This window comes from Macaca nemestrina, chromosome 6, assembly GCF_043159975.1.
Source record: "Macaca nemestrina isolate mMacNem1 chromosome 6, mMacNem.hap1, whole genome shotgun sequence".
In the NCBI taxonomy this organism is placed as follows: domain Eukaryota; kingdom Metazoa; phylum Chordata; class Mammalia; order Primates; family Cercopithecidae; genus Macaca; species Macaca nemestrina.
In genome coordinates this window covers 32,166,970-32,191,426 of record NC_092130.1, presented here as the reverse complement: position 1 = coordinate 32,191,426, position 24,457 = coordinate 32,166,970, and the positions used below count along the sequence as shown (strand labels likewise).

General features: G+C 34.2%; 1 protein-coding gene and 1 pseudogene across 2 annotated transcripts; one reads left to right on the top strand and one right to left on the bottom strand.

The window, feature by feature from the left end:
* Positions 1-3,769: 3,769 nt before the first annotated feature.
* On the top strand, positions 3,770-15,386 carry LOC105466905 (serine peptidase inhibitor Kazal type 6). 2 transcript variants are annotated; one of them, XM_011716087.1, is made up of 5 exons: positions 3,770-4,031; positions 4,159-4,292; positions 7,176-7,198; positions 14,160-14,275; positions 15,154-15,386. In XM_011716087.1, exons 2-5 carry the CDS (start codon positions 4,235-4,237, stop codon positions 15,197-15,199), a joined length of 243 nt encoding a protein of 80 aa, XP_011714389.1. In that variant the 5' UTR covers positions 3,770-4,031; positions 4,159-4,234; the 3' UTR covers positions 15,200-15,386. The 2 variants fall into 2 exon arrangements, with proteins under 2 accessions (XP_011714389.1, XP_011714391.1); XM_011716089.2 differs by having other exon boundaries at positions 3,770-3,931; positions 4,184-4,292; positions 15,154-15,323.
* Positions 15,387-17,851: 2,465 nt separating this feature from the next.
* On the bottom strand, positions 17,852-23,129 carry LOC105467237 (uncharacterized; annotated as a pseudogene).
* Between the last annotated feature and the right edge of the window lie 1,328 nt (positions 23,130-24,457).

Below are 24,457 nucleotides of genomic sequence, written 5' to 3'. Positions count from 1 at the left end.
AAGCTAAGATTTGCAAGTGTCAAAAATTAAAATGTTTATGTTTAATTGTTATCTTCATGTCAATGTAATATCAGAAAATATCTCATTAATTAAAGGTATTTCAATCTCAGTCATTCAACAAACATTTTCTGAATGGCTATTAATTGCTAAGCATGGTTGAAAGTACAATGGATACCACATTGAGAAAAAATAAAATCTCTCCCACTAAGCACTCACATTTTACATATTTAGTGTGTCTCTCCGGTTCTACCTTTTTATTCCCCCTTTTTTTCCCTCCCCAAAGATAACATTTGAATCCAGGACAAAGCTTACATAACTTCATGACATTTGCATGACATTGGCACCTGGTGAGGTATTTCTTACCAATTGGTCCCTGGATATTGACTTCTCTCTCTCCAGGAATTTTTGCAGTGTAATATGACTCCTATGGTCACTGTATCATAGAGGACCTGGGTCTCCATTCCCCAGCTCCCTGTTATCTGTTTGACGTGTTAGTACACTTTTCGGAGTTATGTGATTCCTCCCATCAAGCTATCAACTGTAATGTCTCTTAACTCAAAGCCCCTTGTTCTGAAATAAAAACCGTTCTTGTTCATGAGCCCCCTCCCCACTTGACTATCTTGGGAACTATGAATTTCAGCTGCTTTTTCTGATCTTCATTGCAGCATGGCAGACCCCTGTAAGACTGCTATAAAGTCCAAATACCTGGATATCTTCCTCAATACTGCCCACTCTGTTTCACCCATGATAAGCCGAATAATGCTTTAGATGCCTCCAAAAGCCAAGGGATTTGAACTAAACCAGGACAATGAGGTCTAAGTTCGAAAACCCCCTTTTCCTTCTCTTCCCGAATCCCTCCTCTTAGTTCTAGGAAATATTTGTCATCTTTCCTATGTGATCCAATGGAAGTTCTAAGAAAAACAATCTTCACTCTGAATAAAGATTGGATTGTTACAAATAAAAAATTCTTGACTTTAGTCTATTGTACGGCTAAGGATGTTAACAAAGACCACTTTATAATTTAATGACAAGCACTGACTTCCTTAATTAGTACATTTTTGGATTAATGTGATGGCTGTCCTTTTTTTTATTAAAAAAGAAAAACCTCTCTCTCATGCCCTGTGCCAAATGGTGGAAGGGTTCAGGGGTTTGAGAGAAAATAGAGTACATAGCTGTCTGAGAAGTGACATTTGAAAATAATACATTTTACTATATATAAACAATATTGGGAAAAGGAAAATTTATATGAACAAGTAAAATGTTAAAACACACAGGCACAGATATAGGTACCTCCTTGGACTCAGAGCTAAGCATTCTGAAAGTAATGGAGCTGCATTTCAATAAATGAAATAATATTATATATATAGTTGGCAGCAAAAATGATAGAATTAAAATTTACCTTAAAGTCCCTTGCATGTTTATTAAATAAAATGCAGATGATTTTATATACTACCGTAAATAGTAATATTTTAGTAAATGTATAATTTTTATATAATAAATTTTACATTGGCATTTGACTGCAATAATGATTTAAAAATTAATAATATAGTATAATAAATTTTACATTGAAAATACATTCTTATAGGGTCTGTGTCTTTACATAAAAATGTATGCATGGCTATATTTTGGAAGACCACTGTATGTATGTTGGGACTGCATTCTAGCACGTCTATATAAGAGCCATGCCTTCTACTGAATTCTCTCACATCTCCCTTTCTTTTATTTTTCCTGTTTCTTTTTTGCTTTTGCCTGAGTCAGTATATTGACGTTTACTTATTCCTAAATGTTAAGATTTTTAAAACTTTTCCTGTTTTTCTTCAGGGTATTAAATAAAACAAAACTAAAACTGCTGTCTTTTACTTACCTTGCAGCCAAAAGACTATAATTGTATACAGTCTGTGAATAATTGCCTATAATTCATTAATTTCTAGTATTTCCACTTCTTATTTAAAGAGCCAATTAAGTGATTTCCCACAGAATGTTTCTTACTTTTTCCTTTAGGTTGTATTAAAACAAAACCAAAAACTTTCATGTGGCCTCAGAAACCTAACAGAAAGGATGATTCAATCATTAGGGACCAGATTATTTCTTAAACTATGTATATATATATATATATGATATAATATTTCCTTCCCTATGTTTATCCACAGCCAATGCTTAATTTGTGCTTTCATGTTCCTAAGCGTTTTTGTGGTAGGTAGTGTAAGTGTTGAGGATATAGAATTGAAAATATTCAGAAAAGGAGGATAGAATCATTCTAAATAAGAATAATTCTACATTAAAAAACCTATTAAAAAAAAAACTCTTCAAGATCAGAGGAAAGCAGGCAAGGAAAGACTGGAAGATAGGGAGATAGTAATATTTAGGTGAACAGTGACTGAGAGTTTAGAGGTGAATATGAGAAGCAAAGACCAAAAATGAAACTCTAGGCGGAGAGGAGGAAGTTTAAACAGGAAGTTTAGAAATGTCACCATGAATTTAATGATGGCATATGATCGACTACCACTGTTACCTTGTTTTCTTTATTATTATTTTTTGATGCTTTCAAACTTTTGCCACTTTTTGACATAAGATTATGATTAGACTAATTCTGTACATTCTAGTCACAGAAGGAGAAAAAATGGTGGTCAAAGGAGGAAGAAACATAGGAAGTAGAATGGAAAGAGGGAGGAAGGTCACAGCAGTACCTAAAACCAAGCTATGCAATGCTTTAGTTTTAAGAACTGATCTTTATATTATCTCATATTAATAAGAAAACATACTTAAAGATCAGAAGTGGGTAAATTGTACAATTGTTGTTTTTAAAGGTCATGACTTAAGCAATTTCCCATATATTCTGTTTTTCTAGATATTTTGACTCCTTTTCCCATAAAGGGTTCAAGAAAATTTTAAATACAGTTTTTAAGGTTTTTCAGTAGTGTCTTTGAATACTTTTAACATCTGACCTACATCGTTCTGTAAAGGATTTTAAGATAATTTCCTTCATGATATTTTAAATAGCAGTTTATGATTTGAGGCAGACGTTCTCATTATCACTACAACCATTCTTTTCTGTTGTTGTTTCCTGAAAGAAGGTTATGGCATCACACTCTTTTATCTCTCTTGCAATTAAATTGGGCATGAGAGTTAATGCTATTCATCTAACTTTTATATGAAAAGTATATTTTCAAGTAGTGAAGATTATCAAGGTCTTTATGACTACTTCTTTTACTTTCGGATAAAAAAAGGAAATATATTGCTCATTTCAAAAATTCAATTCAGGCCGGGCACTGTGGCTCACACTTGTAATCCCAACACTTTGGAAGGCCGAGGTAGGCGGATCATGAGTCAGGAGTTCGAGACCAGCCTGGCCATGAACGGTTTCACGAAACGGTGAAACTCCGTCTCTACTAAGAATAAAAAAATTAGCTGGGCACAGTGGCAGGCACCTGTAGTCCCAGGTACTTGGGAGGCTGAGGCAGGAGAAGAATCGCTTGAACCCAGGAGGCAGAGGCTGCCGTAAGCCAAGATCGCACCACTTCACTCCAGCCTGGGCAAGAGAGCAAGACTCCGTCTCAAAAAAAAAAAAAAAAAAAAATCAATTCAGTAACTTTAAAAAGTAAATTTTTGTTACAAATTAAAGAAAATAATTGACTCCCTTATTTATTTTGACTCAAAACTGGACAACCACTGGCATTTGACTGCAATAATGATTTAAAAATTAACAAGCTGATTTCTGCTCAGAAAATGCTTCTTCTAATTCATTTCTGGCTACAGTGTGGAATATCTGTCTCCTTTGGGTACACCTTGGATGATTTGGACTCTAAAAATCCAAGTTACACCCAAGATTCCATTATCCTGTGGTTACTCACTTGGACCACAGACATGAAGGACCTGTCTGCAAGAAATAGAAGAATCAAGTGGAGCTCAACCAGTGAATCATCCCCATAATGTAGGGAAACCTTAGAGAGGAGAGCCGGAAGGATGTATGGGTTGTTAGGAAAATGTAGGCTACCAGTAGAAAATGACATCCTCTGTTAATAAAATCTGAGGTGCGACTCACATAATTGTCCCAATTTTTAAGATTGATGGGGAGCATGAAGCACTTATTTAAAGTGTTGACAGGCCCCAATAAATGCATAAACTGCATAGGACTCATGTGGTCTGAATGTATTTTAGGGCTTTCTGGGAATTGTCTTGACAGAGAACCTGAGCTGGACAAAGCAGCCTTGATCTGAGTGAGCCAACTGGCACAATGAAGCTGTCAGGTATCTTTCTGCTCCTCTCTCTGGCTCTTTTCTGCTTTTTATCAGGTAAGTTTTTTCTTAAATTAAGATCCCATATTTATACTGAACTGGATATGATGAGTAGTTGTTTATCATATTTCAAAATCCAAATGATTTTGATGTGAAAGACCAATTCTGAGAGATTATTGTAATGATGATAATGATTGTGATGACGACAATGATTATGGTGATAATTATAAAAATTACTGTGATTTGTTGAGTATATACCATATTCTAGGCACGTACCAAGGGATTTTATATATTGTCTCCGAGACTCATAATAACGCATTTCTGTCTCTGCTATTCATATAAGAAACTGTGGAACAGAGAAATTGAGAAAATTAGCAAAAGACTTACAACCAGTAGTTAGGATTTGGAATTTGAATCAGATTCTCTTGGCATCACATTTGATGTTTGTTCCATAAAACTAGACTGGAGGATGGATAATTGCATTAAATATTGGTTTTGCTTTCCAGAATAAAGGAATATTTTCCTCCCCTTAGTTATTATTACACATAAATTCAAATAATTAAAATTAAGACAATAGGGAAAATGGAAAGTCAATGAGAAAATCTTTGAAAATATGTAATTGAAACTTGGAATGCAGAAACGTAAGTTTCTGGTGAGCTAAATAATCTTCAAGAAGGAGAATATCTTTGGCCACTTTATGACCAAAGCACAATCACACTTCAAGGTTATGTTTTTCATGACAGAGGCATCAGATGAGCAGGTCCATCATAAGCTATTTCTTTCCTTCCTTATTCTTCTACTCTTTCACATTGTAGGGGACAAAGCAAATGCTAGTTTTTAGATCCAAGACCTAGTTTTATCTCTTCTATTCATGGCCTGTGTCACTTAAAGAAATATCATAATACTCTGAGATATTTTCTCATCTGTAAAATACTAGAAATAAAACTAAGCCCTCGGACCCTCCATATCTTATGTATCATTTATGTGACAGTAGCAGATGAATTTTACTACTATGCAAGATTTTAAATGGCTGTACAAGTAAAAAAAAAATCAATGAGATTTAGTTGAGAGAGAAGCCAATGTTCACTGTAGCTGGTCATAATTACATAAACAAATACACTTAGAAATTAAGAAAAAAATGGATAAAGGATTCCTGTGATATTATGGAGTAAGCTTGACTACTAAAGCCAAATAACCTTAATGGGTAGTTCAATCAGCTGAGATGGCAGAAAAATATAGATCTGACTATGTAAAGTTTAGTTGCAAAGATTGTCTCAGAAATCAATTGTTATTCCCTTTTCTTCTCTTTACAAAGGTGAATTGAGGTTTAACAGGATCTGGTTGACTAGCACAATTTACCAAAGCATGGATGCTTCACAGACATACTAGATAGTATTTGGGAGGCCATAGTGCCTAACGGCCTTAATGTTGAGGCAGAGTAAAGTGAATTTTAGCCCTGGCACTTTCATTATATAGCTTTGTGAACTTTCTGATGTTTGTTTCACTCATATATAAAATAAACACATAAAGGACTATCTCTTTATGGAGAATTAAATGAGAAAAAGGCATGTATAATGCTTAACATAGTAGATGGGGTATAGTGCATGTTTAACAAATGTCTATTAACATTATTGCCATAATAAAGTTTAATAAAAAGAGTACTAAATTGGATTCTGTCATTGTGAATATTAATCCTTTTTTTGCCTTGCCACTTCCTACGTATGAGACATTAGACAAATCTCTCCTCTTTTGATGAGAGATTGGTACAGTAGAGAATTGACTGAAAATTATAATAATAAATTGTCCCTGGCTATAAAAACCACTTAGAGTTTAAAAAAATAGACTGTCCAGGAACTCTCTGATTTTATATAATAGAATTTTTAAGTGATTGCCCTAAGAATTTGTCATGTTAATAATCACCCATATTGCTAGTTATAAATCAATGAGGCTAGTAATCACTGCTGAAAAAATGAACAGTAACCTTCCTTCACATTAAAAAACAAAAACTTGTTTTCTCCTTATCTTTATTATTAGAGATTGTGCTTTAAGGAATTTGTAGTTGTTATCCCATAAGTGTTGACCATCATTGGAGATAGATTGTGCTAATCCACACTCTCTTTGTGGTGCCCTTGGGCTTACATGGAGAGGGATTGGGAAAGGTGTCCCATAGGAATGGCCACAGATCAAAACTCAGCAGCCCATTCCAAGACTGGACTGAGGGATTTTATTATTTAAGTATTTTAAACCACTGAACTAATTAGTCATAAACTAAAATTACACATACAATATTAAGAGGAAGGAAAAGGGAGAGAAACAAGACTATATGTATATGAGATCTTTTCCCTTTTTAAGAATTTAAAGAGACGTAAAAGGAGAAATAAGTCGCAAGAATGAATGAGTTGTTCCTTACCAGTTTACATTTGGGCCAAGTTTTAAAAGTTGAGCAATTTCAAACTCAAAGAACAAACTACAAACTTCATCTCTTTCCCAACCGTCTGTGGCAAAGGCTTTTGGGAGGAACTACATGAAATGAACCTTGAAATGTCAAAGGTAGAGGATACTTTCCAATTCAACTTCTTCAAAGTGAGACCAGCGATGATAAGGTCATTTCCATAGTAAATTAGTGCTTGGGCCAGGACTGTAAGATGAATTGCCAGATCCTTAATCCACTTTTTTTCTACCCCACCCTAACCTCCAACAATTATTACCTCCTCATGGTTCATGTCTTTATACGACCTTTTTAAGAAGTGAGCAGATTAAAAAAAGAAGAAGAAGAAAAGAAAAGAAAAGAAAAAAGAAAAGAAAAGTATAACAAACAAAAAAACATGCCATGATAGCCAAGTACCAGGAATAGATATTAGGAATTTCCTAATGTTGAAAATCTCACTTTTTGCACATCAATGAATTACAATGTTTGACTTTTGCGCTTTTTTTTTTCAGGTGTCTTCAGTCAGGGAGGACGGGTCAGTGCCTATTTTTCTCTCTTCTTTCTGCCTGGGTAGTGCTTGGCTAGATCTTCACTGGCCAAAAAGAATTTGTCTATGGTTAACAGAGCAAAAACAATGAGCAGGCAAACTTTAGGCAGGCATCAGCAGAAATTATTACTCTTTAACTAAACTCTTGTCAGTTTAAAAGAACCTAACCACACATTCTCATACTTTTTTAGGGAAGAATAAATATACATAAAAACAGGAAGTATCTGGGATAAAATTCATGCTCTATCATTGATTTCACTATGTGATCTTGGGGAAGTTACTCAACTTCTCTGAGCTGCAAGTTCCACAATTATAGAAAAATATAGTATTATTCACGTCATGGAATTGCAATTATATTTAAATTGTGTAAACAATGTGAAAGTATTTGGCAAGCCATAAAAGGCTATATGTGTATTAGTTATTGATTAAAAATTAACATCCTCTGAAGAAGTTAGGATATAGGTTATTGTTTCTTTCTTCAGAAATAAGAACTGAAAGTAGACAAGAAACTAGTTTATTGCTCTGTATTGAGGACACACAGACTGATTCACTCAGATTTTAATAAAATTTGGTTTAAAAATTGGAATGAGCACAAGTTATCTTCATCGTTGGATCTTTTTCACCCGAATTAGTTCACCAGTGTCTTTCTATCTTTTTCATTTTAACTGTCAAAGGACAACACAAATACTATTTGTTCTGCCAATCCTGCTCCTTTGTCCATATTAAGCATTTCTACTTGGTTTTGGAACCAGTTATTGTTTAGCCTTGGTGTACCTTGTTATGCCTTTGACGTGAAAATTTCTGGACACTACTGCTAACTGATTGGAGTAGGCAGTCATTGGAAATATTTTCCAACCCTAGTGTACCCACTGCATTATATAAGACTGTTTTTCTTTTCCATTTTAGCATCTCAGAAATTAGGATGCATCTTACAAGTGATGATGCATTTGTGTGTGTGTGTGCGTGTACATGCATGTGCACTTAGGTGTATGTCTAACACATGCACATGTGTGTTGGCATTGTCATATGAAACTGTATACCTTAAAGTTGTATTATTATGTTTAAATAAGCATGATAGTATGGTCTATACTAAACGTGAAAACAAACACCCAAGGAAAGGACACAACATCCAGCCAACACATTTCATATCTCATTAGGTAGTAAAATATAGTAAAACCATTACTCATAGAATTAAGAAATATGGAATTTAATCCTAGTTTTCTCATTAACACACACCTTACTTCCCTTCTTTGAAGCTTGATTTCTCAGATTTTTTTTTTCTTACAAACAGAAGTTTTATTGCATTTGGTCCACAGACATATTTCACATTATCTCACAGAGTAGGGACCCTGGGTCGGGGGTCCCTGTGCAGTACTTGGTGGGGTGTGTGGCTGGGAGAGATGGAGCAGTATAGCTGGTCAGACCCAAAACGGGAGAAGGAGGGCTGGGGGCTCCTTAAAACCTACTGAAGGGCTGGGCACGGTGCCTCATGCCTATAATCCCAGCACTTGGGGAGGCCGACGTGGGCAGATCACCTGAGGCCAGGAGTTAGAGACCAGCCTGGCTAACATAGTGAAACCCCGTCTCTACTAAAAATACAAAAATTAGCCAGGCGTGGTGGAGCACCTGTAGTCCCAGCTACTTGGAAGGCTGAGGCAGGAGAATCCCCTGAGCCTGGGAGGTGGAGGTGCAGTGAGCCAAGATTGTGCCACGGCAGAGTGTTTTCTAAAGTTTATTTAAATTTTACTACTTACTGATTTTATGCTTGAGAAGGGCCAAAGTTTATAGTTCGTTTGCTTCATGATCACCTGGATTGCTTACTAAATATACAGATCCCCAGGCATCATGCAAGACATTGAATAATAATCAGAAAGATAGGGAGTTTGAGTCTGCATTTTAATTAACTATCCAGATGGCATTTATACATAAGAAAACTGAGCATTTTTCTCTAGGTAAGAGGAGGCAAGCTGTATTGGGAAGCATTGGCTCTGGAGTCAGATAGTACAGATGAGTGGAGTCCTCATTCATACTTACTTGCTGTATGACTTGAAAAATATTGTTTCTGTTCTCTTTGCCTTTGTTTCCACATCACTAAGATGAAGGTTTGAATTCAATGATCTCTAAAACCCCTTCCTGCCCTAACTCTCTGAATTGTTATCAACCAAGCCTGTCCTGCCAAAGCTGCTGTCTCTTCTCCACTCAACCATAAATGACAGGGAAGTTCCTATACTTTTAAATGGCACAGAGGCTGTCATTTCTCTTTTCCATGCCTGGAGGGAGGGTGGAAGTTTCAATGCCAGCAGAAGACACTGAAACTATCATTAGGAGCATGCTTGCACAAGCCTGATCCAGCCAGAACAAAAGGAAGTAAGATTTCCTCCAACACTCAAGTCATTCTTCTCATGCCAAGAATTCTCTACATGATGAAACATCTGATGGGAAATTATAGTTAGCAGTCTGAATTATGGACTTTAAAAAATATCACATTCATTTGAAAAGATTATTCAAGCTAAACAAAATCATGTTGCCAGACTTTTGGAAATCATAGTCCAGTAAAATTTTCCCTGTAAATGTAAATGACTAATATGCTTACAACTCTTTAATTTGCCAAGGAGCTAGATTAAACAGCACAATAATAACTATAAGAGTAAAATAAAACTATTATTTATCATCACTAGCATTTCATTAAGTAATTTCCTGTATAGCACCAAAATGTTTAAAAGTCATATTTTCAGAATAAAGATAGCCCTTTGACTGAATACATTTTGCTTTTTGAATGTATTGCCTTTAATATTTAATATTACTGCATTGCTTTTAATATTTTTATATTTTCCTATCAGGCTCTGTATTTGGGAACCATATCCTCAAAGAGCTGTTTAGATGAATAGTCCGAATTGGAATGAACAGAACAAGCCTTTTAAAAGCAATGATTGGCAACCATTTTCTGTTACAATACTTTTTGAAATACTTGAATTTATTTTTGCTTGTATTTTAAGATAAGAACTGGTGAATTTTCATATCATTGGTAAAACAATGCTCCATGACTCTAATGAGTTTGGAGTTTTTTATTTTTCCTAATTAGCTTGATTTTGCTTAAAATTAATATACTGACAAAATGTCTAAATACGATTTGGGAATGGTATCTAGTACCTATAACTTAACTACAAATTGAAAAACTAAAGCCTCAGAAATGAGGTCTAGCTGACTTACGTCTACCAACAGCAGTAAAGCTGTCAAGTCAGCACTTGAAGACTTCTGACTCCATATGGAGTGAGCTTTCCATGGCTGCATACTGCTTTTAATCAGCAATAGAGGGTCATTGTGTAGTGCACGTGAAAGAGCTTTGAGCAGTACAATTTCTTAAGTAAATATAAGCTGGTGATTACTATTCTCACTTAAGCAAATAATATGATAAGCACATTAGTTGTGTCCACATGCAGGAAGAATTTGAAATTAGGAGGAAAAGGAGGAAGAGACACCATGTTAAAATGTCTCACACAGTGAGTTTAGAGGCTGTCTAAAATTAAAGGAGGAAGTATTTGGGCAAAAGTAGCTATCTCTCTCACCCAGCCGAAGTTAAGGAGATAAAAACTTATTTTATTGGTTCAGACAAGAAATGTTGAGGACTGGTATAGGCAGTAAATTTGGAACTGGAAAAGAAAATGAAGTAAAGCAATGAAGAAGGTGATACAAGGGAAAATAAATGGCAGTGTTTCAATCTGAGGGAAGGTTGGAGAATCTGAAAAATGCTGCTATCATGAAAAATGGAAAAAATAGAATATAAAACTAGTTTGGAAAGAAACAGTTGTATTTTGCACATAAATTTCTTAAGTATGAATGAAATTATTGAGTAAAAGGATATATATATATATATATATATATATATATATATGACAATTGAGAGTTAGAGTTTGAGATATTTATAAAAAATTAATTTTAAAAAGTCTGGAATTTTTCAGTACCATATGGGAAAGTATATGTCATTAGGAAGAGAAAACCAAGTATATTAAACTATCTAGGAAATGACCATAATTAATACTCAGGAAGAAAAAAGAAAAGACAGTAAGAGAGAGAAGAAACAGAGAACCAGAGAACTGACATATAATGAAAGTCTGGAAAGAGTTTCAAAAAGGTTGGAGTGATGAAGAGTAGCACATATCATAAGCAAATCATGAAAGTTTTAAAACAACCAATAGATGTATTCTGTATTTTTGAGAGCAGTTTCAATAGAGTAGAAAGGGGAGGGAAATAAGGGTGAGAGGAAGCCAAGTTTGGTAGCAATTAGGAAAACAGATATGGTAAAGAATGGAAATAATTTAACCACATAGGTAGGATTTATCAGTAATAGAAAGAAGAGATGCCATCCTATATCCCAAATCCACATTTGTGTGATTGCAAATTTTCATTGGTTTTATTTGTAAACCTAAAAATGCTAGACTTATGTATGAATAATCCTGAGTCTTTAGTTGACTGACTGACCACGTAAGCTCAAATTTCCAGAAGCATTCTGCACCTTCTTCAACCGCTGGGGCCCACAGAGAGTGGTCATCTCCTGCCCAGTCACCATGTTAAAATGTCTCACACAGTGAGTTTAGAGGGCTCTCTAAAATTAAAGGAGGAAGTATTTGGGTAAAAGTTGCTATTTCTCTCACTCAGCCGTAGTAAAGGACATAAGATCTTTATTTAAAACACATCACGGAAAGTATTCACTGGTAAATCTTGAACCATCAAAGCTAGAAGAGTCCCCTGATACTGTTTAATCTCATAGTGTTGACCATTTTCTATGAGTCACAGAGATCTTTTAGAGCTACTGTAGTTAGCATAGACCTGTAATGAGGTTACTTTCTACACTCCTAATCCAGAACTATTTCAAATATTCTATATGAAATCTTTACAACTTTTATATGACTGCATTTGATCCTTATAAAAACCTTGGGAATCTGAAAATGAAGTATGACATGTGTTCTTTGTTTGCTGTTTTTTGGTTAAGAAAATTGAGGTGCAGGCATTGAGTCCTGTGTTCAAGATAACACAGACAGTCGATGGCAGAACAGGTTCTAAAACATGATTCTCAGCTTACTTCAGAGATCATCGAAGGCCACTAAAATTTAAGAGTATGATATTTATGTGTTCTATGGAAGTTTGTTCATATTCCACTTGACTGATTTGCTTTCATTTATTGAAATGCTTTGCTCTTCCTAGTCTTCTTCCATGGGGCAGAGGAAGAAAATAGTTGGGTGTGGGTTCAGTTGTGCTAGGCCCAACTGAGATAATCTATGTGAAAGTAGCTTGAATATTATGAAGCAATTGATAAACACAAGACAGTATCATTTTAGTGGAACTAGGATAGAGATAAAGCAAGTTTCCTCTCTCCATATATAAATGTCACTTCATTCCACACAGATATATTTGGAGGGGTTCAGCTTAACTATTGCTTATTGTCATTACTCTTGAAATAATGGCTCAAATGTTATTTACACACCAAATGTGGACTTAATTGACATTGTGTTGAAAACAATCTTTAAACTCCAGACCACTTTTGAAAAACAACTGTAGTTGAAAGGATATGTTAGTGGCACAGGTGCAACCATTCCTACTATGGAGCCCATAATAATAATTATTAATCAGGCATAACATATGTTCTCAACAATAATGCAACCTTAGAATCATTTTAAACACAGCAACTCGGCAGCCATTACTAAATGTTTGTAGTAAGCACAAAAGTTCAAATTCCACAGACTCTGAAACAGGGTAAGGTAATAAAAAGACATTAGATGCACCTATAATCTTAGTTACTTGGAAGGCTGAGGCGGGAAGATTTCTTGAGGCTAAGAGTTTGAGACTAGCCTGGAAAACATAGGAAGACTATCTCTGAAACATATATGTGTATATATGTGTGTGTGTATATATATGTGTGTGTATATATATGTGTGTATATATAGCAACACAGCAAGACTCTATCTCTAAAGTATATATATATTTAGTATATAAATATGTATTTATAATATATATAAGTAGATACATTTAGTATCTATATACTTTAGGTATAAAGTATTATATACTTTAGAGATATATGTATCCTATATATATATTAGTTTATGTCTTTACACATAAACACATTAGAATTTTGTTTTCAAGAGCTTATGGATGGATATTGCATCCACAGGGAAAAGTAACAAGCATCAGGTGATGTCTGGTGCCCATTGTAAGGTTCATCCGTGTTTTGTTTTTGTTTTTGTTTTTATTTTTTGATGGAGTCTTGGTCTGTCACCCAGGCTGGAGTGCAGTGGCGCGATCTCGGCTCACTGCAAGCTCCACCTCCCGGGTTCACCCCATTCTCCTGCCTCAGCCTCCTGAGTAGCTGGGACTATAGGTGCCTGCCACCACACTCGGCTAATTTTTTTTTTTTTCATTTTTAGTAGAGATGGCGTTTCACCGTGTTAGCCAGGATGGTCTCCATCTCCTGACCTCGTGATCCGCCCGAGTCAGCCTCCCAAAGTGCTGGGATTACAGGCCTGAGCCACTGCGTCTGGCCCATCTATGTTTTGATAGCAATACAGAAGGAGTGCTGTTAGAGCACATTAATATGATGTTTAAAAAGTCATTTCATGACCCAAAAGCACTCTCAGTTGGAATAGTTTAATGTTGGAGCAAGAGGTTTTACCCATATAGCATTTGACTACATCATTAATTTACTCCTGAATACAATCTGTTTTCCTTGTAATGAGTTAACTGTGACTCAAAGAAAATGTCTCAAGTATATTTAATGTGTTTTACTTAAGCAGATAAGTAGAATACATTGGATAAGGAGAGCAATTTTATATTTCAGAATGCTTTATGTCGCAACTATTTATATATGGCTTTTAAAGTTTACTGTCTAAAGCTTCTGTTCTGAAGGATGATCTCTTAGAATGCACTGACGCCAATGTCACTCTGCTTACTTTGGTAGGTTGACTGTGGTGAGTTCCAGGACCCCAAGGTCTACTGCACTCGGGAATCGAACCCACACTGTGGCTCTGATGGCCAGACATACGGCAATAAATGTGCCTTCTGTAAGGCCATGGTGTAAGTATTATATTCATCAAAGCTGATCCTTGGAAACACAAACTTCCAGAATAAGACTATGACACTTTTTTGAGGTATTATAGAAGACACCCGTCCGTCCCCATAGAGACTGAAGAAGCAAGCTTCACGCAATTTGATTGAAAACAGATGGGTCAAAAGCAGCAAAAACATTACATACTAAATTATTAGAAAACATAATCTTAATCACTTTACTTTATTATTAATTTTGATTATCTTAGAGAAGTTTTTTAAAACATTCATACATCTTATACAATATAACTTATTATATTTAATAATTTTGATGTTTTAAGGTTTTCATTTGTTTCTAATTAAAACTTGCAATATCAATATGTAATGAACATATGTCTATACTTATATATATATAACACATCTGACTGATTAATACCAAACTTTTCTCAGAATAAAGTTGGTGGTGTAATATGAGATTTGAATTAATAGATGCATATTACTGAGAGGGCTTGAATGTGTCACTTGCTCTAAAATGTCAAACACCTGAATATCTGGTTCAACTTCTTACGTCTTCTGTCAGAAAAGAACTATAGTCCCTTTGTCATTATCTCTCCTGTGACCTCTACCTTTTTTAATTGTATACATATTTACTCTTGGAGAATGAGCAATTGGTACCAAAAAGTCTAAGACTTATGAAAACTCTGAGATTTGTTTAAGATTCATGTTTTCCACAGTTGGCCAGATGTCACCTCTGAGTGCATTCAATTAACATTTTCTGAATCATATAAATGGAATTTATGGAATCAAATTATTAAATGGACAGTGCCATTGTTAAACCTGTTTTGAACTTCTGTGGTGAATACTTATGATAGTGCACTGAATATATATTTGTCTTTCTTTTTTTGTAGGAAAAGTGGTGGGAAGATTAGCCTAAAGCATCCTGGAAAATGCTGAGTAAAAGCCAGTGTTTCTTGGTGACTTGCCAGCTCTTGCGGCCTTCTTTTCTCACTTCTGCTTATACTTTTGCTAGTGGATTCTTTTAATTCATAAAGACATACCCACTCTGCCTGGGTCTTGAGGAGTTGAACGTATGTCTATTTCTCTTGATTCACTTGTCAATAAAGTACATTCTGCAAAAGCATTGACTGTGTTCTTACTTTGAGATCAAGAAAATATATGCATACAACAGAGAATAATTGACCTGGGATAAACTTGGATCAAGAAACCTATTTTCTTTATCTAAGTTAACCATCCAGTCATTGTGAGATCTTGGGAAAATCCCTTCCTTTCTTTTATTCTTAGAATCTCCAGGTTTATAATGAAGGATTTTGGCAACATGACCATATGTTATGCTTAGTTACTTAAAATAAATTTTAAGTTACTATCATTTATTAGATCACATAATATTCATTCTTCCCAATTTCAGAAAAAGTATGTTATATAAAAGTAAAATATTTGTTTTCTACAGACCATTTTTTTAGGCATCTTGAATGGAAAATTTGGACTGTATAATTTCTAAAGACATACAGTGTTTGGTTTTCTGTAATAGCAATATCATAAGGTATACCAGATATAACGTAACAAAATATACAACAAATAGTGAATATTCAATCCAGTCACTTAGCAAATAAAACAGCTCCAGTTAAAAGAAGACTGAAGGTTAAAGCACAGCTCTGTTGATAATAAGCTCAATCTCAATGTACTGCCTCAACACTACGAAAATCCACAGTTTGATACATATATATCTTATTCTGAACATTCACATGAAAGTATTGAGAACTCTTTCTTTGAGTATTTTCATGTAGTAAAGCGTGCTTCTATAAATAACACCTTACTTGGGAAACTCAGACAGAATACATCTCTAGCTACAACGTAATAACCATCACTCCAGCAACAAACATTTACTGGGGCCTACTCTGTGGTAGATTCTGTTCTAGGTGCCTTGGATACAGCGTGGATGGGAGTGAGAGGGGCCAATGACCCTTCAATACTTAATGAAGTTTAAATTCCAACAGTAAGAAATAGACTAAAACAATAAATATTATAATAAATGGCATAATAAGATAGAATGTTATAAAGGCTATTAGAAAAAAATAATAGGTTAATATGGATGAAAAATACTTAGGGAAAGGTGGTAACCATTTGCAGTACTAAATCAGTTGGTTCCCGTAGTTTTTATTGGAAGACCTAGAGATGAAGAGACTGGCCAAATAAATATATTGAAGAAGAGCAAAAGGAGACACTAAAAATAGCCATTAAGGTTGTGGAGCATGCTTGTTTTGTTCAAGATTTAGAAAGAAAGCATTGGTGACTGAAGAGGACTGACTAAATGGGCAAATAATAGAAGATGTCAAAGAGGAATGAGCCTAATTCAGGAGAGACTTTGTAGTTACTGTTAATATTTTTTCTTTTACCTTGATGTGTGAAGTGTGTTTCTAACAATGCATATTAAGATTATATTTCTGATTTTAAAATATCAAATATATTTTATCCACATAGATGTTATCCCTAATTGTACATAATTAAAGAAGACTGAATTGGCCAGACTAAGAGATGTATTCAATATCTAGATAAAGAGCCAGGGAATAGGTTATATTATGCTAGAAAAACTATATGAGAATTCTGTTCCCTGGTTAAAGATTATTCCTCTTGAAGGACAAAAATGAACACATAATCTGTTATTTGGGTACAGCAGTGATAAGAGAGGGTATCCTCAAGTCACACAGACCAGAATGTGAATCATGGCTCTGATGTAAGTTATGTGCCTTTGAGCAAGTCATTTAGATTTCTTTGTATCATAGTTTCTTCATCTGAAAAATAAAGATAATAATATCTACATTCTCATTTTATGATGAAGACTAAGGATATGATGCATGTAAAGCACTTAATCGCTAATATGTAACACTACAGCTTACCCTTCAGATTTGGTGAGCATACTAAAAGAATCCAAGTAATAAAGCACAGTTATGTGTCTGCTTGGAATCATTCTACATCACTTTGGTTAGTATTGTCAGCTTAGCAATAAATTTTCCAATCCATGAGTAGAAGTTGTCTTGTGATGTATTTATGTCTTCTCTAGTTTCTATCACAGTGATTTGTAGTTTTCTTTCATAATTGACATTTTGTTGCATGTGTTGAAGGTCAATACAAAGACATTTCAATTTGTACACAATTCTTAAGATACAAACTGAAAATCTAAACAGCCAGGCATTGTGATTTTTTTAAAAAAGGTATTCCAGTGGCTTTCTAACTTAAAATTTGGAGGCAAATTTTCCTTAAGAGGCTATAAAGTCCCAGTATGTTCACATGTTAATAAGTTATCACATATGCCCCACCAATTCACAATCTAATGCACATACTATGTACTCAAAACTTTAATCTTTCACAGCACATTGACAAAGTTGTGAGGAAAACAGGACTAACATGACCAAAAAGATGTTACAAAGTGAACACAATTCTGACAGGGAGAACCATAATCAAGAGTGATTTTCTTCAGGAAACAAACAATTCTACAAAAAACAACATGGGAATAGATGTAATTTAAAATATTGAAGACATTAAATGCAGGACTGTGACTCCATATTACCATTTAGTGTATGCATTGTATTAGAGGATATAAAAATTAACCCCCCATTTATGGAATGTTAAACTGACGTCTAAGATAGTCAAAGCCTCCCATAATTCAATATCCCACACTACTTTCTGGTTGTACCCAAAAATAACTGCCAGTGAACCATTTCACCTCTTAAATAAAAAGCACTTACACTTATATAATGGGAAGGTGGGATTCCCTCCTTCTTAAATATGTTTCTAGAGCTATTAAAAAACTTGCATTTACAAAATAATTGATTAAAATATTCCTTTGGATTGTACATGTAGAGAGACAAGGACCACTGATAAAACACGGTATATAGTTTTAATCAGACCTGGTTTCTTTCTCTCTGGCCTCATTAGAAGCTGGACTCTTCTCGGTTTTAGTTTCTCCATTTTAAGCAGGTAAATAGTTTCTGGTTATCAGCTTTGGCCTGTTTTCTCTTTGCTCCCACTTTCTCCTTTTTGTTTTTCACTTTTTTTGGTCTGAAGATTTATCCTTTCCTGATGCCTTTTTCGGGTTTGTTTCCACTTTTGCAGGAGCAGGTTCACCTGACAACTAGGCAGATCTTGGGCTCTTCCCTCACAGCCCCTACATTAGGCTGAGTTTGGCCTTCTTTTGGGCACGTTTGCCATTGGCAGGACAAGTGCTGGGTGCCTGCAGGCCCCAGTGCACCAAAAGCCTTGGTGAGGTTGAGCTACCTGGCCACTCCCGCTCCTCTGGCAGACAAAGGAACTGAGAACCACGGGGACAGTGGAAGAGGATGGAACTTGTAGTTTTCAATATACAAGGCTTTTACATCTTTATTAAAGTTATTTCTAAGTATTTTAATCTTTTTGATGCTATTGTAAGTGAACTTTTCTTATTTCATTTTTTGGGATTGTTGTTAATGTGGAGAAACACAAGTGGTTTTTGTGTGTTGATTTTGTACCTTGCAACTTCAATATTTTTATTAGCTTTAAAAGTTCTTTTACAGCATCTTTAGGGTACTGCCTATAAGATCATGTCATCTGCAAACAGAAATAATTTAATTTTTTGCTTTCAAATTTGGATGTATTTTATTGCTTTTTCTTACCTAGTTTATTTGGCTAGAACTTCCAATTCCATATTGAATGGAAGTAGAAAAAATAGACATCCGTATCTTGTTCCTCTCATAAGGAAAAAGTTTCATTCTTTATCCACTGAGTTTGATGTTAGCTCTGAGTTTGTTATATATGGCCTTTAGTAAGTTGAGAAAGCTTCCTTGTATCCCTAGTTTATTGAGTGTTTTTATCATAAAGTCATGTTGAATTTTGTCAAATATGCATCAATTGAGATGATCATGAGCTTTTTTTCTCCCTTTTTTTCTACTAATTTAGTGTATTTCATTGGCTGAACTTTCTATGGTGAACCATTCTTGCAGCAAAGAATAAATCCCACTTGATCATGGTATGTGATTCCTTTAATATGCTGCTGAATATGGTTTGCTAGTATTTTGTTGAGCAATTTTTGCATTAATATTCACAGATGTTATTGATCTGTGGTTTCCTTTTTTGTGTACTCTCTTTACCTGTCTTTAATATCAGGGTAATACAGAGCTCATAGAGTGAGTTAGACAGTGTTCTTTTTTAATATTTGGGAAAAAATGGTGTTAATTCTTTAAATGTTTGGCAGAATTCACTAGTTAAGTCATCTGATCAAGAATTTTTCTTCAATAGGTGGTTTTGATTACTGATTAAATCTTGTAGTTACAGGTTTAGTCAGATTTTCTATTTATTCATCATTAAATTTTGGTAGATTCTGTGTTTCCAGAAACTTATTCATTTTATTTAGTTAATCTAATTTGTTGGCATACAATTGTTCATAGTCTCTTAATTTTCAAAAATTTCCGTAAGATTCATATTAATATATAACTTTTATTTCTGATCTTAGTAATTCGAGAGCTCTCTTTTTCTCTTAGTCAATATATCTAAAGCTTTATCATTTTGAAAAGCCATGTTTTGGTTTTGTTGATTTTTTCTGTTGTTTTTGTAGTCTCTATTTCATGCATCTTTGCTTTCATCATTATTTTTTTCCTTTCTTCAGTTAGCTTTGAATTTAGATTGCCCTTCTTTGTCTAGTCATTTAAGTTACACAGCTTGGTAGCTGATTTGAGTTCGTTCTTCTTTTTTTTTAATGCACCAACATAGATATTTCATAACTACCAATCTTGCTATGAACACACATTTTATAAATAGTTTAATTTTTCCCAAAGAACTAATAATTGTTACCTTTTATTTTTTCTTTATCTCTTTAGGGTAGGGATATCTCGAGAGTAGGAGTATTCTTAGTCTTTTATTTATTGTATTCCCAATCTATAATGCAATGAGTGACACATACTTAGTGCTAATAAATGGGATGTGGGATCAAGAACTTAAATTATAACCAAATTTACATTAGAATGTTATTGGAGATTTGTTACATTTAATGGTTAACAACTTTGGCCTGTATAGTAAAGTTTTTTAAAAAATCAAATGTCTAGAGTCCAGTCTGGTGTAAAGCACCTGGTGATAGGATAATAGAAATTATAAGAAATGTGGTGACCTGTAAACTAAATGCCCCATCAAGACAAAAACCATAGCAACAAAGATAGAACAGAAAACATGTGAACTAGGCTCAGTCCGTGTATCTCTGCTGCTTTAGAAACTCACGCTTTTCCACTAGGGAAAGGCATGTTCTAATATTAAAAATTATATACTATATGTGTATAAATGTGTGTATATGTATATGTGGATATATATATATGTGGATATATAAGTAATTTAAAACACTTGGGGAAATATAGTTTGTGAATTAAATTATTAAAAAAGAATACAACCAAGATGACTTTTTAATCTAAAAATTTCTAAGGGGATGAAATGAGAATAGGAGATATATAGCAGTCAGAGATGGATTGATATTCAGGAATGGAGTAAGGGTACAAGAGTGGATGCCAACAAACTAGTAGTGATAAATGAAGAAAATTAACTCTCAATTTTGTTGCCACAAAAGTATATGAGGTCATTTGCTGAGCAACGAAAATGGTAGTAGTAGAAAGAATCTCACAAATCTCAGGTCAGAGCAACAATGGCAATTACCTAAATTACTTTATTATATGAATATTTGACTTAATAAGCACAGTCCTTAAGCTCTCATTTCACAGGAAACTGTTAGCTCATCCAATAAAATCTAACTCATTCTGTGGCACTGATCTTGTTAGATGAGCAATGCTTTGGAAAGTTTTATAGGCTTAAACAAACATCATTAAATACTTTCTTACTGAGTTTTTAAAGTCATATCCAGCCCCTCCTATATGTGTCATAACTAATTATAGGTTGATTTCTGGGACTTACTGAAAACTTTCTTACTGTTTTATATTCACAAACACATAAGAATCTCATAAATACATCACTGTGTATGCATTCCTTCCCACCCCTCTAAGGACACTAGTGTTTTGTTTTTAAAATCTGAGAATCTGGAAAGAAACTCACTTCGACTTGCTAATAAGCAATGTACATACCTGGTTTGTAGGAAGTGCTTGTACTATTGTGCTTAGATGAGAAATATGACATGGTAGAAATACACTGAGAGGAATAGAAATGTGTAGTCTAGTAAGCAGACTGTGTAACGCCAAAATATGTTAAAGAAGAATGTTCACTTTTAAAAATAGATATGGGGGTACACCTGCATTTTTGTTATGTGAATTTTTGCATAGTGATAAAGTCTGGGCTTTCGATGTAACTACCACCCCAATAGTGTGCATTGTATCCATTAGTTAACTTCTTATACTTTACCTCTCTCTCATCCTCCCACTTTTCTGAGACTTCAATGTTTATTATTCCACTCCCTATATCCATGTACACATATTATTTAGCTCTCACTTATAATTGAGAACATGAGAACATGCAGTACTTGACTTTCTTTTCCTGAATAATTTCACTTAAGATAATGGTCTCCAGTTCCTGTTGCTGCAAAATACATGATTTCATTTTTTATGCCTAAGCAGTATTCCATTTTCTTTATGTAGACGTACACTTATAGACACTTAGGCTGATGGTTGATTCCGTATCTTTGTTATTGTGAATAGTGCTGCGATAAACTTCTAAGTGCAGGTATCTTTTTCATATAATGATTTCTTTTTTGTAGATACCTAGTAGTGGGATTGCTGAATTGAATTGTAGTTTTCTTTTTAGTTCTTTGAAAATCTCCATACTGTTTCAATAGAGGTTGTGCTAATTTACATCCTTACTAACAGTATCTAAATATTCCCTTTTCTCTGCATCCTCATCAACATCTGCTAATTTTTGACTTTTTAATAATTGCCATGCTGGCTGATGTAAGATGGCACCTCATTGTGGTTGTATTTTGCCTTTCTCTGATTATTAGTCATGTTGTGATTTTTAAAATATGTCTTTTTGGCCAACTGTATGTGTTCTTTTGGAAAATGCTTATGTTCTTTGTCCACTTTTTTTGTTGTTTGTTTGTTAGTTTGTTTGTTTTTCTTGCTGAATTGTTTGAGTTACTTGTAGATTCTGGATATTAGTCCTCTGTTGAATGCATACTTTGCAAATACCATTCTGTAGGTTTTCTATTCATTTTATTGATTATTTCTTTTGCTGTGAAGAAACATTTTAGTTTAATTTAGTCCCATTGATCTACTTTTGTTATTGTTGCATTTGTTTTTGAGGTCTTAGTTATGAACACTTCGCCTAGGACAATGTGCAGAAGAATTTTTCCTAGGTTTTCTTCTGAAATTTTTATAGTTTCAGGTCTTACATTTAAGACTTTAATTCATCTTTTTGTTAATTTTTTGTTTATGGTGAGAGATAGGAGACCAGTTCTTTTTTCTACATATGGCTATCCACTTTTCAAAGCACCGTTTAATGAATAGGGTATCCTTTCCTCAGTGTATTTTTTGTTGACTTGATGGCTGTAAGTATGTGACTTTTTTTCTGGGTTCTGAATTATTGATGATACTGGTATGAGATGCAATAAGTTAGAGAGGATAAGTTGTGAGATTCAATATTTAATACGTTAGTTGAGAATACAAGCTCTCACTTATTATTGCATATTTAGACAATAATTTCACAAATACACTCCAGTACCCCACAACCCTTACATCCTTAAAGTAATTTTTCACAAAGTGAAAGCAATGATCTTTGAAATTATTTTTAATCATGATGCTTTTTATATGACTCTCTTACCTTTATAGTAAGAATAATATAAACCCAAGTCTTCAGCATAAAACTCTAGATTCGACCAAGATGCAGTAAGAGGGAGTGGTTTTACCCTCATACCTAAAACAACTAATAAACTAGACAAAATATACTTAACAATGTTTCTCATACATTGGACACCAGGCACAGGACATTGATTCTCAAGGGAAGAAATAAATGAAGTGAGACCTAAAATGGCACCTGTTTGCTCCTTGGAAATTTTTCAGGTGAAAGCACAGGAAGGTGAAACCTAAGCGGACCTTAAATCTCCATGAGGTGAAGACAAGCAACTGGAGTTCATAGGGCAGAGTAAGAGAGGTTGGGAGCTCTACAGAGACACCCTTTCTAGTCTTCAGCTCGATGTTGATCATGATGTGTGTGTTAGGAAACTACACAAGGCCAAGAAAAGAACACCCCAAATGAAGTACATAGATAATAATCCTTGGAGTTCACACAGAACTGAAAATATTTTGTGGTCCTACCAACAGAGTGAAAAACTTCATAATACATGAGTAGCATGTAGAGTGTTCGGTAGGGCATTGCCTCTGTAGTGTGTGGGTACAAGTGGCCGTAGAATAAAGGCTACTCTGGTTTATCTAACAAAACATTAAAGCAAGTCTTACACACACACAAACATCAAACCCTTTCCAAGTAATTTAATTGTATCCAGGGACAGAGATGAAAAGTATTTAAAGAAAATTTTTTAAAATCCAGTGTCCAACAAAGTGAAATTCAAAGTCTGGTATCCACAGAAGCAGGAAAATATAACCTGTAATATGAAAAAATATAAATCAGGTAAACAGACTCAGAAATGAGACAAATAGTATAATTGATGATGAGGGCATTAAATCAGCTATCCTATGTGTTCAAGAAGGTAAAAGAAAAATAGAACATATTAAGTAGATTCAAGAAAGATATGTATTTTTTTAAAGTGTATTTTTAAAGATGAGAAAACACAATGCTTGGAGAGGAAAATGTACTATATGGTTAGTAACAACAGATTAGACAATGCAGAAAAAAAGGCTTGTAAACTTGAAGACACAACATTAGAAATCAACAAAAAGAAAACAGAAAAAATATTCTGAAGAAAAAAATGAAGAGAGAATTAGTAAGTTGTGGGACTTCATGCAGCTTATGAGAAGTGGTAAAAATTATGAAAAATGTGAAGAAATAACAGAAATAATCTTAATTTGATAGAAACTACAAACTCATAGATACAAAGATCTTAGTAGATCTCAAGCACAAAAAACATGAAGGACACATAAAAACCTTTTTTTAAAGTTCCATCTCTGCATTTGCGTCTAACCATTACTCTCATTTCCAAAAAAAAAAAAAAAAAAAAAAAATACTTTCATTCTTATTTGTTTTATTTCTATAGTATTCTTTATTCTTAGAATGCTGGTTATT

Excerpts from the sequence above, each read along its gene's own strand:
- LOC105466905 (XM_011716087.1), top strand. The coding sequence starts at position 4,235 with ATGAAGCTGTCAGGTATCTTTCTGCTCCTCTCTCTGGCTCTTTTCTGC. Across the intron at positions 4,293-7,175 it reads TCTTTTCTGCTTTTTATCAG|GTGTCTTCAGTCAGGGAGGA; the intron begins GTAAGTTTTTTC and ends TTTTTTTTTCAG. Across the intron at positions 14,276-15,153 it reads GCCTTCTGTAAGGCCATGGT|GAAAAGTGGTGGGAAGATTA; the intron begins GTAAGTATTATA and ends CTTTTTTTGTAG.